Raw genomic sequence first — 11928 nt, 5'->3', positions numbered from 1 at the left:
TGGGCATTTTAATGTTTTGCCCTGAATTTAACTCACAGGTAGCATGTAGTCCGGGGTTGTTGTCCTCTTCGGTCGTGCGGAAGATGTTATATTTTTGACATTAGAGAAGATTAAGATTTAGGTCACAACCCATCTTGGGTTGACTGGGGACACGGTTTGTTACAGCTACTACCCGGACATTAATAGGTGGATTAGTGCTAGAACCCAGGCCTCAGGATCAGTTTCTGGGGAAAGTTAACGCTAGCATAATCTGAATTTAACCTTCATCCTAACACGTAAACAGTTAGCCCTGCCTACTCCCGAATCTTGGAATGTAAGATTCACCTAAATATATCTATAGGTAATACTGTAGCGGTTCAAGTGCTGCCTGCAATCCTAAACTGAGGGCAAACATCACAACCTACACGTTTCCGACATTTCACTTACATGAATGGTATATGGCTTGGTAACTTGCATTCTTGGAGTATAACTATGTATAAATAACTCTTTTGAAATAATTAGTTGCAACAAGATACACAATTAATCTGTGTACTCTCCGTTCAAAAATTCCACTTCACGCCTTACGATTTTCACATGAACACAGAAAAACAAAAATAACCACATTAACCACACAATTGTACTTTTCTCATTCAAAAGTTCGATTTCAATTTAAAAAAGAAAACAGTTTATTTTGTATTTTAATGTGAAAAACTTGAAAATGAAGCTGTTTTTTCATTATTCGATTTCCCATTCCATAACGAATGTGGACTGAATGGAGAGTATTTTAATCGTCTAACATTATCTGTCTGCTCTGTAATGATTGTGGAGTGGGAAAAGCACTGCAATATACTGTTGTGCAGTAGCATGCACAACGTCTTACACTGCCATGTACAAGAAGCAGACTATGCACTATTCATAGTATCTGCAATATACATATAAATCCGTCTCTCTATATAATGAAACCTATTATTCATGCCACTTCTTTGAACTGTTGCATTATGTGTACCACAGCCCTGTAACAATAACAATCTGAACTGTATAATACATTATATGGTTTGCTGTCCAGATACTGCATATTTGTTTTCACTTATAGTTTGCCTGTAGTGTATTGTAATGATATTACAACAGCCAGGGGCGACTGTGGTTCAGTGGGTAGAGCGGTTATCTCTCAGCTGGAAGGTTGGGGGTTCGAATCACAGTGCCTGCAGTCCACATTTAGAAGTGTCCTTGGGCAAGACACTGAACCCCCAAGTTGCCCCCGATGGTTAGAGCCATCAGTGTGAGTTGGTGTTCTGTACCAGAAACAAATTCCTTTTGAGTAACATACCTGGTCAAATAAAGGTGATTATTATATATGTATATTCCTGTAAACATCTGTTTGAGTGTACTGAGAACTAAACTTAATCTTCTTGTATGTGTAAATACAGCTTGTCAATAAAGTTGAATCTGACATGCTACAACATGAAATTAAGCCATTTTAATCATTTATTAAAGTATTTAAATCCTGAAACATCACCAAACAGTTCACTGTACAAGCAGGTCCTTAATAAAGATGACTACACAAGTACTTGTTCAACTTGGCACATTTCCCTTTCACAAATCTTTGAAGTGATAATGATACTGTATACAACACAGATGGTCAACAAATTGTTCTGATACCAGATCCATAATTAAGACAATTATGGAGCTTATTTTTGTTTTGCAACTTCGATTATGCTTGAGATACCGAAACCCAAGACAGGCATATCTTCTATACAAATGTGTCATGAAAAAAAAAATCTCAGTCATATAATAAAAAATGGTCCACTGGTTGCAAAAAATGAGGGTGGAACCTATTTCACTTATTCCAAAATTTCAGTGTGTGTGGAGGGCAGGTACTAGGAGGCAATGAATTTCCATGATGAGTTCTAGGTCAAGGTCTCTCCTTTAGTCACCTGGAATGGTACATATATAAACGTATTTAATGGTTATTATCACTTTGAAATATGCAAATACAAAAAATAAAAAATAAAAAAACACAGTGGATTGCTATTATTAGGGCGCAGTGTACTTACTCTTGCCTCAATATATTCAATCCTCCTCTCCAACGCTGTCAGCTTCTCATTTAGCGTGGCCAAACGAGATCGGCACGACATATCTGTGATGAGTAATAAATTGCATCTAATGACATTTTGTTCTAAGGGGCTCATCTTGTATTTACTGTTAGTACCAACAGTTAGTTCTCCCAACAAAGACGAACACCATCACTGTTAAGAATCATGATGAGAGAACATCATTCCTACCTATGCTGCAGTTAGTATATTATTAACAGCTACGCAGGCTATCATTAGCAGTGGCGGTGGCTTAACAGCCATTAGTCGGCTAGGTTAGCAGTCTCAACACCCGTTAAATTAAATGTCTGACAATTGATTAGAACCTAACATTAGTTAACCAACACAATGTAAGGTCACTTAACACCAAACTGTCTTGGTGTTTGTGGAAACAACAAGCTTGCAACTAACTATAAAGCTAATTGCTAACTGGGAGTGGCCATTGAAAACATCAACACTAATGCTAGCACCAGAATAACAGCTAGCGTTAGCTCATCTGGCTACCTGGGTCTAGCCATTTACAAAAACAGTCACATTAGCGATGGCCTTATGCGCAAAATTGGTTGTTAAAAGCTTACCAAATGAGTTAAGAAAGTCGGCAATTTTTTTGATGCTGCTTGTAATTACTTCTATATACTCTCGATTCGCCCAATCTTGGTGAATCTCTCTTTGCACTGGATCTTCCTGGCCAGCCATGTTGGATAAGTCGCAGCTAGGCGTAACATTCAATCAAGGATTTCCCACTGCGTGCATCCAGGAAGCACAGATGAGAATGTTTCTGTTTTATTTTTCAATTTGCTGTGTTTAACATTTGATTCAAACAACAAACCCGTTTTATGTTATACATATGGCATTTTACTGTGATGCAGCATCATGTTAGGGTAACGTAATTTTAGAGGAATTAAACATTTGTTCAGCTAATTGAAACCATTTTGGACTGGTGCTCAGCAGCCATCAAAGTTTATGTGTGTTTAACACTCAATGTCTTGTCTAAATAACTTCCTGATTTGATGTTAGTTGAGACCATTGACTGATCCAAGCTGTCGTAGTGACTGCAAAATGTTGTTTACATAAAAATAATACACAACAAATAATATGTCAATGGAAAAGTTTTCCAGATAGGCTACTTGTGTTGAATTTTAGACAAATGACAGTGGCAGGATGTGTGACATAAAGTGTTTATTTCTCCCCTTAAGCCCAACACATAGATATTTGTGATATGAGTTATACACAGTGGCTAAGTCAGTATTTACATCTTCATCAGACACTCCCCTCAAAAGTTTTCAAGGAGTCTCTTCATTGGGTAATCTGAGCAACCATAGTGTATGCTAAATATCACAAGTTTAGGAGTGCTGCACTTAGAGGCTTCTGTGAAGGTGGAAATCATGATAAAATACCCACAACATTTGTGTGACTACTGGTTAATCTTTTTTTTTTTGCCAGGGTGGTCATAACCGATAGGCTTTACAACTATCAAGACTGTTGTAGCACACTTTACTTGATCTTTTTGAGTAGCTCTTGAATATCCGCTTCAATGTCAATGGTGAGGAAATTTCTGCTGTAGCGCTTGTACGGCTCCCCATCAGGAGTGACCAGGAACTTCTCAAAGTTCCAGGAGATATCATTTCTACACACTGGGCTCCAAATGATGAACTTTGGATCATTCATGAGGGCAGTGGCATCATCACTGGGAAATGGAAGCTTTTCCTTCAGAAACACAAACAAGGGATGGGCATCTTTTCCATTCACATTCACCTTCTCTAGGAGCTGGAATTTTGGTTCAAAGCCATTCCCTGGGCGGACATACTTCAGAGATCTTAGGATTTCATCATTCATGGAGTTCTCCTGTTATACAAAACAGACATTACATCCATTATAGAGTATATATAGCTATCAAGTTGATTAAAAGATGCTGGATGTTTGCATTAAAACTTATAAAATGAAGACAGTGATACTTGCATTTATTAGTATTACTTCAATATTTCAGAGGGAAATGTACTCTTTACTGCCTACATTTATGAGTGCAGTTACTGATTATAATGCACATCCAGATTGTTGGTACTACTACACAACACTGGGCTAGATAAAGAAGCCTATATTTAAAATTTTGTTCTACTTCCATTTGCTACAACAGTAAAATGTTACATTAATACACAGTAATAATAACACTGATGGCCAACTCCCAGTCTCAGTTCGGGAGGCGGACACCCTCTCTACCTTTAAGATTAGACTTAAGACATTCCTTTTTGATAAAGCTTATAGTTAGGGCTGGATCAGGTGACCCTGAGCCTTCCCTTAGTTATGCTGCTATAGGCCTAGGCTGCTGGGGGGCCCCATGATGCTCTGAGTTTCTCTCCCCTCCCCTCCTGCTTTCCTCTCCTCTCTCTTCCTATGCTTCTATATGCCACCATTACACATTACTAACTTTGTGTCTCCTGTCTCACGTAGTGTGTCTTCTCTCTCTCTCCCGCCCACCAAGAGCCAGGGTCTGTCGGAGGTTTCTTCCGTTAAAGGGAGTTTTTCCTCCCCACTGTCGCCAAGTGCTTGCTCAAGGGGGATTTGTTGGGTTTTCCCTATGTAATAATATTGATAACAGTAAGGTCTAGACCTTACTTTGTAAAGTGTCCTGAGATGACTTTTGTTGTGATTTGGCGCTATACAAATAAAATTTGATTTGATACTTCTTCCATCACTGAACAAAGTTTATACTTAAGCCTAATGTGTAATTTAATATGGGTGTCCTTCAAAACCCAAATTTAATGGCGTACCCTTATGATTTATTATGGTCTAATGATCAAGGATGACAAACAGGCATACATTTGAGCTGCTTTAGAGTCCTGTACATATATAATAATTTAGTTTATCCCAAGGGGAAACCACGTATATCAGCCATTGAGTTTACACATGGCTTACCTGATGTCCAAACTGATTGCAGGGAACACCCAGAATAACGAGGCCTTTGGTGGAATAACGAGAGTGAAGGTCGTTCATCTGAGTGTAATCCCTTGTTGTTGTTCCTCAAAGAGACGACACATTCTCAATGAGGACAGCTTTGCCCTTCAGTGCGGAGAAACTGAACATTTCTCCAGACAGCAATTTAGCTGTGAACTCGTAAAACCTTTTCACATTACCAGCCATTCTTCTCACGTCTGGATGTATTGAACCAAAAACCTGTCATGTAACAGGCAGTTCAATGTCAACAACTTATAAGTCCAGCCTTCACTGTGTTCAGGGGGCGGGGCCTATAAAACGATCCTTAAGGCAGAATTGCGACTTTATTAGGCTATTTAAAAAAACAATTTTAATAGATTTATTTTGTATTGTAACAAAGATTTGATTACAAAAAATTCTCAGGATTAAATATTTTAACTTTTGTTTAAAAAAATTTTTACAAACATGATTAGTTTACGTGTTATTAAGGGGCATCAAAATAATGTTGGTCCACCTGGTACAGAGGTTGGAACTTGCCAAGTTACTGTTGCGAATATTGACTGTATACACATACATATAATAAAGTGTATAACAGCAATACCAATAAATCGGAGTTATAAAAATGTGTTTGACACGGACACATTTATTTGTAGGAGTGTTACAAGTTTTTGTAATGAAATTGTAATAAAAAAAATCACCCATTTGTTCGGCATAGATGGTACTTTCCAGGAAGTCTCTGCAACGCTGTTTTTTGTCGTTTAGAGAAACAAATCTAAATTCAGCCAAGGACAGTTGTCAACCGAAAACAACAAAACATTATATATAAAGTGCTAGCCTGTTACAGAAAAAAAAACTGTGTTTAGTGTTCTGAAGCAGCAAAATTACGGTAGGCTACTTGCTCCTCCAGTTATCTTTAAATAAGCTATCATGCCAGACTGGGTCACTCTGTGCGTGGTCATTAGTCTGTTAAGTCTTTTAAGTGTAGCTGGTTACATTTTTTACTCGGGACTCCTCTCAGACATCACCGTGCTAACTGGCTCTCCTCCCATAAAGAAGATTACATTCGCCTACAAATTCAAACAAGGACCGTACAAAAACTGCGGACAACTTTTTAAGAAATTTCATAATATTGGACCAAAGCTTTCAAGTATCGGAGTGTTTTATGATGACCCCAAAAAGGTAAATATCCAAAGAGCCATTGCACGACTGAGTAGTGGTAGTTTTAATAGAAGACTAATTTAATTTTGTTTTTCAGCACTTTACTCAGTAACTTCAAAAATCATGTAGGTTTACAGTGTAACTAGGTTATATAGTCGACAGCTAGATGGCGATAATGTCATTCTCAAGACGAATGAAGTGGTCGGGAATGAACCCTCTATTTCCCAGCAGATCGTCACTGTTGGTTAAATATCTTCATTTATGCAATTAAAATGTTTTTTTCCCCACACAATGAATAGTAGGTTGACATTTTGGCTTTTTTCATGTTCCTCAAAATTTGTGATTTGATTTTGTTGATTTTCTGTGTTTGCTCTTTCTCTCTCCCCCCCCCACTGTTTTGTGAAAAAGTGACCTCTGGCATCCACTGTTTCAGACTTTTAGCTGCCAAGAGCTCTTCCATTACAACACAGGGTAGAGAAGCTGGAGTAACAACAGAAGAGCTGTGGGCAGTAAAGTGTCATGGAGGTAGTTAGTATAGCAGAGAGACACCACATCCTGCCCCATTTTCACTTGATTTATCAGACAGTGTCTAAAATGTTGATTCATGCAATTTGCTGATTTTTTCGTTTTATTTCACTGTGAACATATTTTCTTCAGTTTTGTACTTAAAAAAACAATTATTGTCATTTTATAGACTAAATAAATACTCAAAAAAGAATAATCAGTAGTATAATTGCACCATTTATCTGTTGAACAAAGTTTCAGATGATTAACCCAACTGAGTGAAATGATCAGTCAGTGTCTTTTTTGTCCATTATTAGTCATTCTTTATTCCTATGTTACATAGCCAGAAGAAATATTCTGGAAGCATACATTTTGTAAAATTTTGTCAAACTATCAATACTGAAATACAGAGTCAATTGTACTGCAATATTGCCTATGTCAGTATCACTCAACTCTAATATTTGCAGTAATTCTCCACCTCTGAAATGTGCTGATATCTACCATTTGCAGAACACATTTTCAAGTATTGACTCAGGTGGCATTGCTGTTGCACATCACCCTGAAGGAATGTAACCAAAATTCAGTGATGGACTCCTCCCAGCTCTGCTTCAAAACCCTTTTGTTATGTGCATTCCCTTTTTCCCAAGCCGGCAATTAGGCAAGCAGTGGGTCCTAGTTCCTCTGCACAGTCACAGCCAAGTCCTGATCTAAGTTAAAATAATTGGTGTAATGATCTCAGCTCATTAGTGTCTAAGCCTCAAGGTGCCATTCAGTCCTTGTGTCAGGAGCCCCACAGAGCCCTCTCAGATAGGAACACTGGTATTTGGTGGCTAAAGAGTCAGACACTGTCCATTGATATTTGCAGTGAGAAGGATTTTAGAAAGTGCAGCTGACAGAGGATAAGTGTCAGCATGGCTACTCTCATCCTCTGTTCTCTGTTTTCTCACTTTACCTCCTTTAATCACTTCCTCTGGAGAAACAAAAGACCTCAACAAGGACTCGAGTCAGTCCTGAGATGGTTGTCATGGATACGTGGGGGGAGCAGCTTTATCTTTTTCTTCAAATGACTAATACACATTTTAGAGTCCCACGGACCAAACCCTTCTCCTTCACCAGCCTCTTCATAGTTTCAAACCCAGGAGGTTTCTCTGACCCAGTGTGCCCACTTCACCTCTACCCTGCAGCTTTCTTCTTCTTCTCTGCTCCCCTTCTGTGTGCAGTACATGTCAGAGGGAGGTATCAGGGGTAGATCAAACTTGATATTCCAAGTAAGGGACCAGGGCCTGGGTTCGCAGACCTTGAGACATGGAAGATCTAAAAAACTGCTTAACAAGTGGAATAGTGATGAAATGACATGTTTCCCCTCATCTTCAGGGATGTGCGTATGGATCATAATATGATGAAAGCTGTGGGCATGACAGCCAGGGAGGGCTGATCAGGAAATGCCCTAGTCGGAATGTTGGTCTTTGTGGTGAATGGTGAAATTGTAGAAAAACTCACCAATACTAGCCATCTTGGAAGGTCACAGAAAAACACAGAGGATGTACAGTAAGCCCTACTGAATCTGAGCATGGATGGAAAATTCTTTGCATGCTTGTGAAGATAGTTTGCACTTCTATCCCTGTTGCCTTACTAAAGCCAGTTCAGACGGTCTGCTGTAGAGACACAAAGACATGATTTCTTGATTTGAATTTCAGAACTTTGTGGTTCAGACACGCTGTCAGTGTACTGAAGAAAACCTCAAAAGACAGCACACTTGTGTATTGATTAGTGCAGAGATGCAAAACAAAGACTGGACAGACGCCTGTGCTTTTGGCAGTGGTTCTGTGTCCTGGAGTCTTGTTACTTGGAGTCGTGTGATGATTAATAAACCCACTTTGCTTAGACTTGCTATTGTGAGCCCCCAAGACATCCAAATTAGCAAAAAACTTCTTGTGTGAAAAGGTTCCCAGCCCATGCCATATATAACCAATATAAAAAAAAAAACAGGCCTGTATATAATTATTTGTAATTTAGCAGAGTATTCTGTTGTGCCAGCTTCACTGAAAACCTGACTCTTCTGTAGCAGCCTCTATTATTATTTTGGAGTTGTGTGTAGATGTTAATTTAGGGATTATGAGCATTTGATGGAGAGCATCTCTCTTTATTGGATCTTCCTTTTCATATCCATTTTGGTACCCTGCTTGGTGTGGTTTAACTCTTAATGATCCGAGGGATGACACCTCATTTGTTATGTATACAAGCCTGAATGAACACTAATGCTGAGTCCATTGCTTCATGCTTGACAACAGTGCTATCATAACGGGGCAATATCAGCATCCAGAATGCTTTTGCATACATCAGAGTAATAATAATGCATGTAGCATAAGCTTAAGTTTGTCCTAAGTAAAAATGAATTTTGAGTTTATTTCCTCACAACCTGACTCCTACAGAATGGAGCTGGAAGCTGATGGTTCATAGAAAAAAGTCTTATCAGTATATTCTTGTATCTTTTCTTAAAACCCAGAAGGTGAAACTATCATGCAAGGTGAGATAAAGCTGCTTCTTTCAAAATATAATATGACTGAGAAATGCATGATAAAATAGAATTCTCAAATGAATAAAATTCACAAAATTACAATGGTTATAATGTACCGTAAGATTTACATTGACTACCACTCTACATGCATATAATAATACTATATGTCTGTACTAATATATTTTTATCAGCCAACACAAAACAAAGCTTAGGTCAGAGATATATGCAGATTTGTCACTTTTTGCGGTTTCTCTGTGTTTCAAGAAGTTGTGAAGAATTAGTCTAGTCTGCAGTACATGCTGACTTCTAGTGCTGGCTTTGCGTGTTGAGGAGAAGAGGAGCAAATAGGCATCATCAGCCATGTTGGCTATGTTTGAAGCGCAGCACTGAACAAATTGGACCAGCTTATTTATTACATGAGCCTTCAGTGGTGCTCAGCTCAGCACGGTGGGGAAGAAGTCTTGGATGTCTTAGGAGTATTCATTTGTAAAGAGTGTCTCCCCGTTCGTCTTTTTTCATGGACACCAGAATGGAGGACGGAGCAGTAATTGCTGTGCTGCCAAATGCTCCGACTAGAGCTCCTATTAATGAGCATATTTTCTCTTTATCATTTGCATCTGGCTGACATCACAGGAGATAACTTTTTCTGCTAATGCCCAATTTATTGTTGTTTTTAATGTGTTATGCATTACTCATAAAATTGTCATTTACATTACATTACTTACATTACTCAGATCAGTCTTTAGAAACAGGTACTTAGGAAATGCTGAGTTTCTGTACTAAAAAAGTACAATTAGGAATTGTTTGGAAATAGGCACTTAGCACTTTCTAAAGTTCTCCTTTAGAAGCTCCTAAAGTTTGCAGATGACACAACGGTCAGTGGTCTCATCCGAGATGGCGACGAGTCAGCTGTACTCAGATGTACTTCCTGCGCCAGCTCAGGAAGTTCGACCTGCCTCAGGAGCTGCTGATACAGTTCTACAGAGGAATCATTGAGTCTGTTCTCTGCACCTCCATCACTGTCTGGTTTGGCTCAGCAACCAAACAGGACAAGTACAGACTTCAGCGGACAGTGAGGACTACAGAAAAGGTCATTGGTGGGAGCCTGCCCTCCATGGAGGACCTGTACACCTCACAGGTCAAAAGGAGGGCGGAGAGGATCACTGCAGACCCCTCACACCCTGGACACAACCTGTTTGAACTCCTCCCCTCTGGACAGCGTTACAGGTCACTGTGCGCCAAGACAACCAGGCACAGGGACAGTTTCTTCCCCCAGACTGTCGCTCTGATGAACACTTAATCAACGACAGTATGACTGGACAATAACCCTCAGTGCAATACCTGTAAATATACCTCATACAGATTATACAGACTCGTACACGTCTCTATTTTTAAGTACTCTATTTTTATTCCTATTAATCCCATTTCACAATGAGCATTCCTTGTCTGTCTGCATTGATTACTGCCTTTTTATTCTGCTTATTTTGCATTGTTTGGACTGTTTGTTGCTTGTTAATACTGCTGATTTTGTTATATCACACAGCCTTATACTGGTTTACTGTTTACTTGCCCCTTGCATGGGGATATGTACAGTACATACACAATGAGAGCCGATGTACCAGAGTCAAATTCCTTGTGTGTCCAACAAACCTGGCCAATAAAGCTGATTCAGATTCTACTTAAAAGCATCAATTTATCAATTATTTCTCATTTATATTTGATTTGAGCTTTATTTGTTAATTTGGTCCTTGTTTCCAGGTGCCAGAACTACAGTGTCGCTGTGTTGTCGGCAGTATTCTGAGCGAAGGAGAGACCGAGCCAGATGAGGAGCTTCTAAAGCGCTATGAGACACTGGGCTTCAATATTTTCTCCTTTCCCGAAGTCACACACGTGGTCACTGCCTCTTTCCCCAATAGGACATTTTTCTCTATGCTCTTGAGTGTGAGGAGAGTCTACCCACAGCTAGAACACTACATCAAGGTATTGTGCTGTTTGGACTCTTTTCTGTAGAACCTCTCTCAATCTTGCAACATATTTTGTATGTCAGTGACAAATCTTGAAATGTAAAGATTTATTAATGAAAAGCAAATATTCTATCATAAAATAAGACTGATGATAACCCAAATGTAGAAAGTTAAGCATGTTCTGTCTATAAAACATAATGTAGTATGTAATGCAGTGTTTAGTTTTGTTTGCCTTTACACAAAAGGATTAAGTCTCCTTTCACTTACACATCTCGACTTGCACACACATATTCATAGAAGACATCCAGAGATAGGTGATTATATGTAGACGCATGTATACGTCGCTCAACCTCTGCCAGATCTAATGAGGTACAGTGGGTACGGAAAGTATTCAGACCCCCTTAAATTTTTCACCCTTTGTTATATTGCAGCCATATGCTAAAATCATTTAAGTTCATTTTTTTTCCTCATTAATGTACACACAGCACCCCATATTGACAGAAAAACACAGAATTTTTGACATTTTTGCAGATTTATTAAAAAAGAAAAACTGAAATATCACATGGTCATAAGTATTCAGACCCTTTGCTCAGTATTTAGTAGAAGCACCCTGTTGAGCTAATACAGCCATGAGTCTTTTTGGGAATGATGCAACAAGTTTTTCACACCTGCATTTGGGGATCCTCTGCCATTCCTCCTTGCAGATCCTCTCCAGTTCTGTCAGGTTGGATGGTAAACGTTGGTGGACAGCCATTTTCAGGTCTCTCCAGAGATGCTCAATGGG

General features: G+C 39.0%; 2 protein-coding genes and 1 pseudogene across 3 annotated transcripts in view; 1 reads left to right on the top strand and 2 right to left on the bottom strand.

The window, feature by feature from the left end:
- Positions 1 to 1436: 1436 nt before the first annotated feature.
- On the bottom strand, positions 1437 to 2825 carry brk1 (BRICK1 subunit of SCAR/WAVE actin nucleating complex). Its single transcript, XM_020598182.1, has 3 exons — positions 2648 to 2825; positions 2034 to 2116; positions 1437 to 1913 (listed from the first exon to the last, which is right to left on the bottom strand). Exons 1-3 carry the CDS (start codon positions 2763 to 2765, stop codon positions 1887 to 1889), a joined length of 228 nt encoding a protein of 75 aa, XP_020453838.1. The 5' UTR covers positions 2766 to 2825; the 3' UTR covers positions 1437 to 1886.
- A 408-nt stretch (positions 2826 to 3233) lies between these two features.
- LOC109959076 (glutathione peroxidase 1-like) lies at positions 3234 to 5289 on the bottom strand (annotated as a pseudogene).
- A 433-nt stretch (positions 5290 to 5722) lies between these two features.
- The window catches only part of tex264b (testis expressed 264, ER-phagy receptor b), a 27553-nt gene continuing 21347 nt past the window's right edge, over positions 5723 to 11928 (top strand). The window contains exons 1-3 of one of the 2 annotated variants that reach the window (XM_020597938.1): positions 6089 to 6179; positions 6567 to 6683; positions 10939 to 11160. In XM_020597938.1, the coding sequence (XP_020453594.1) occupies positions 6678 to 6683; positions 10939 to 11160 (228 nt within the window). In that variant the 5' untranslated portion in view covers positions 6089 to 6179; positions 6567 to 6677. Of the gene's footprint in view, positions 6180 to 6566; positions 6684 to 10938; positions 11161 to 11928 lie in introns of both variants that reach the window. The other variant, XM_020597937.1, reaches the window with a different exon arrangement.

The sequence above is a fragment of the Monopterus albus genome, unplaced genomic scaffold, assembly GCF_001952655.1.
Source record: "Monopterus albus unplaced genomic scaffold, M_albus_1.0 scaffold36.1, whole genome shotgun sequence".
Classification (NCBI taxonomy): domain Eukaryota; kingdom Metazoa; phylum Chordata; class Actinopteri; order Synbranchiformes; family Synbranchidae; genus Monopterus; species Monopterus albus.
This window is presented reverse-complemented; position numbering and strand designations above follow the sequence as displayed.

Bases quoted from the DNA above. Each gene is read 5' to 3' on its own strand.
- brk1 (XM_020598182.1), bottom strand. From the start codon at position 2,765: ATGGCTGGCCAGGAAGATCCAGTGCAAAGAGAGATTCACCAAGATTGG. The intron at 2,117-2,647 runs GTAAGCTTTTAA...TACTCATCACAG, and splicing joins CGACTTTCTTAACTCATTTG to ATATGTCGTGCCGATCTCGT. The intron at 1,914-2,033 runs GTAAGTACACTG...GTACCATTCCAG, and splicing joins TTGAATATATTGAGGCAAGA to GTGACTAAAGGAGAGACCTT.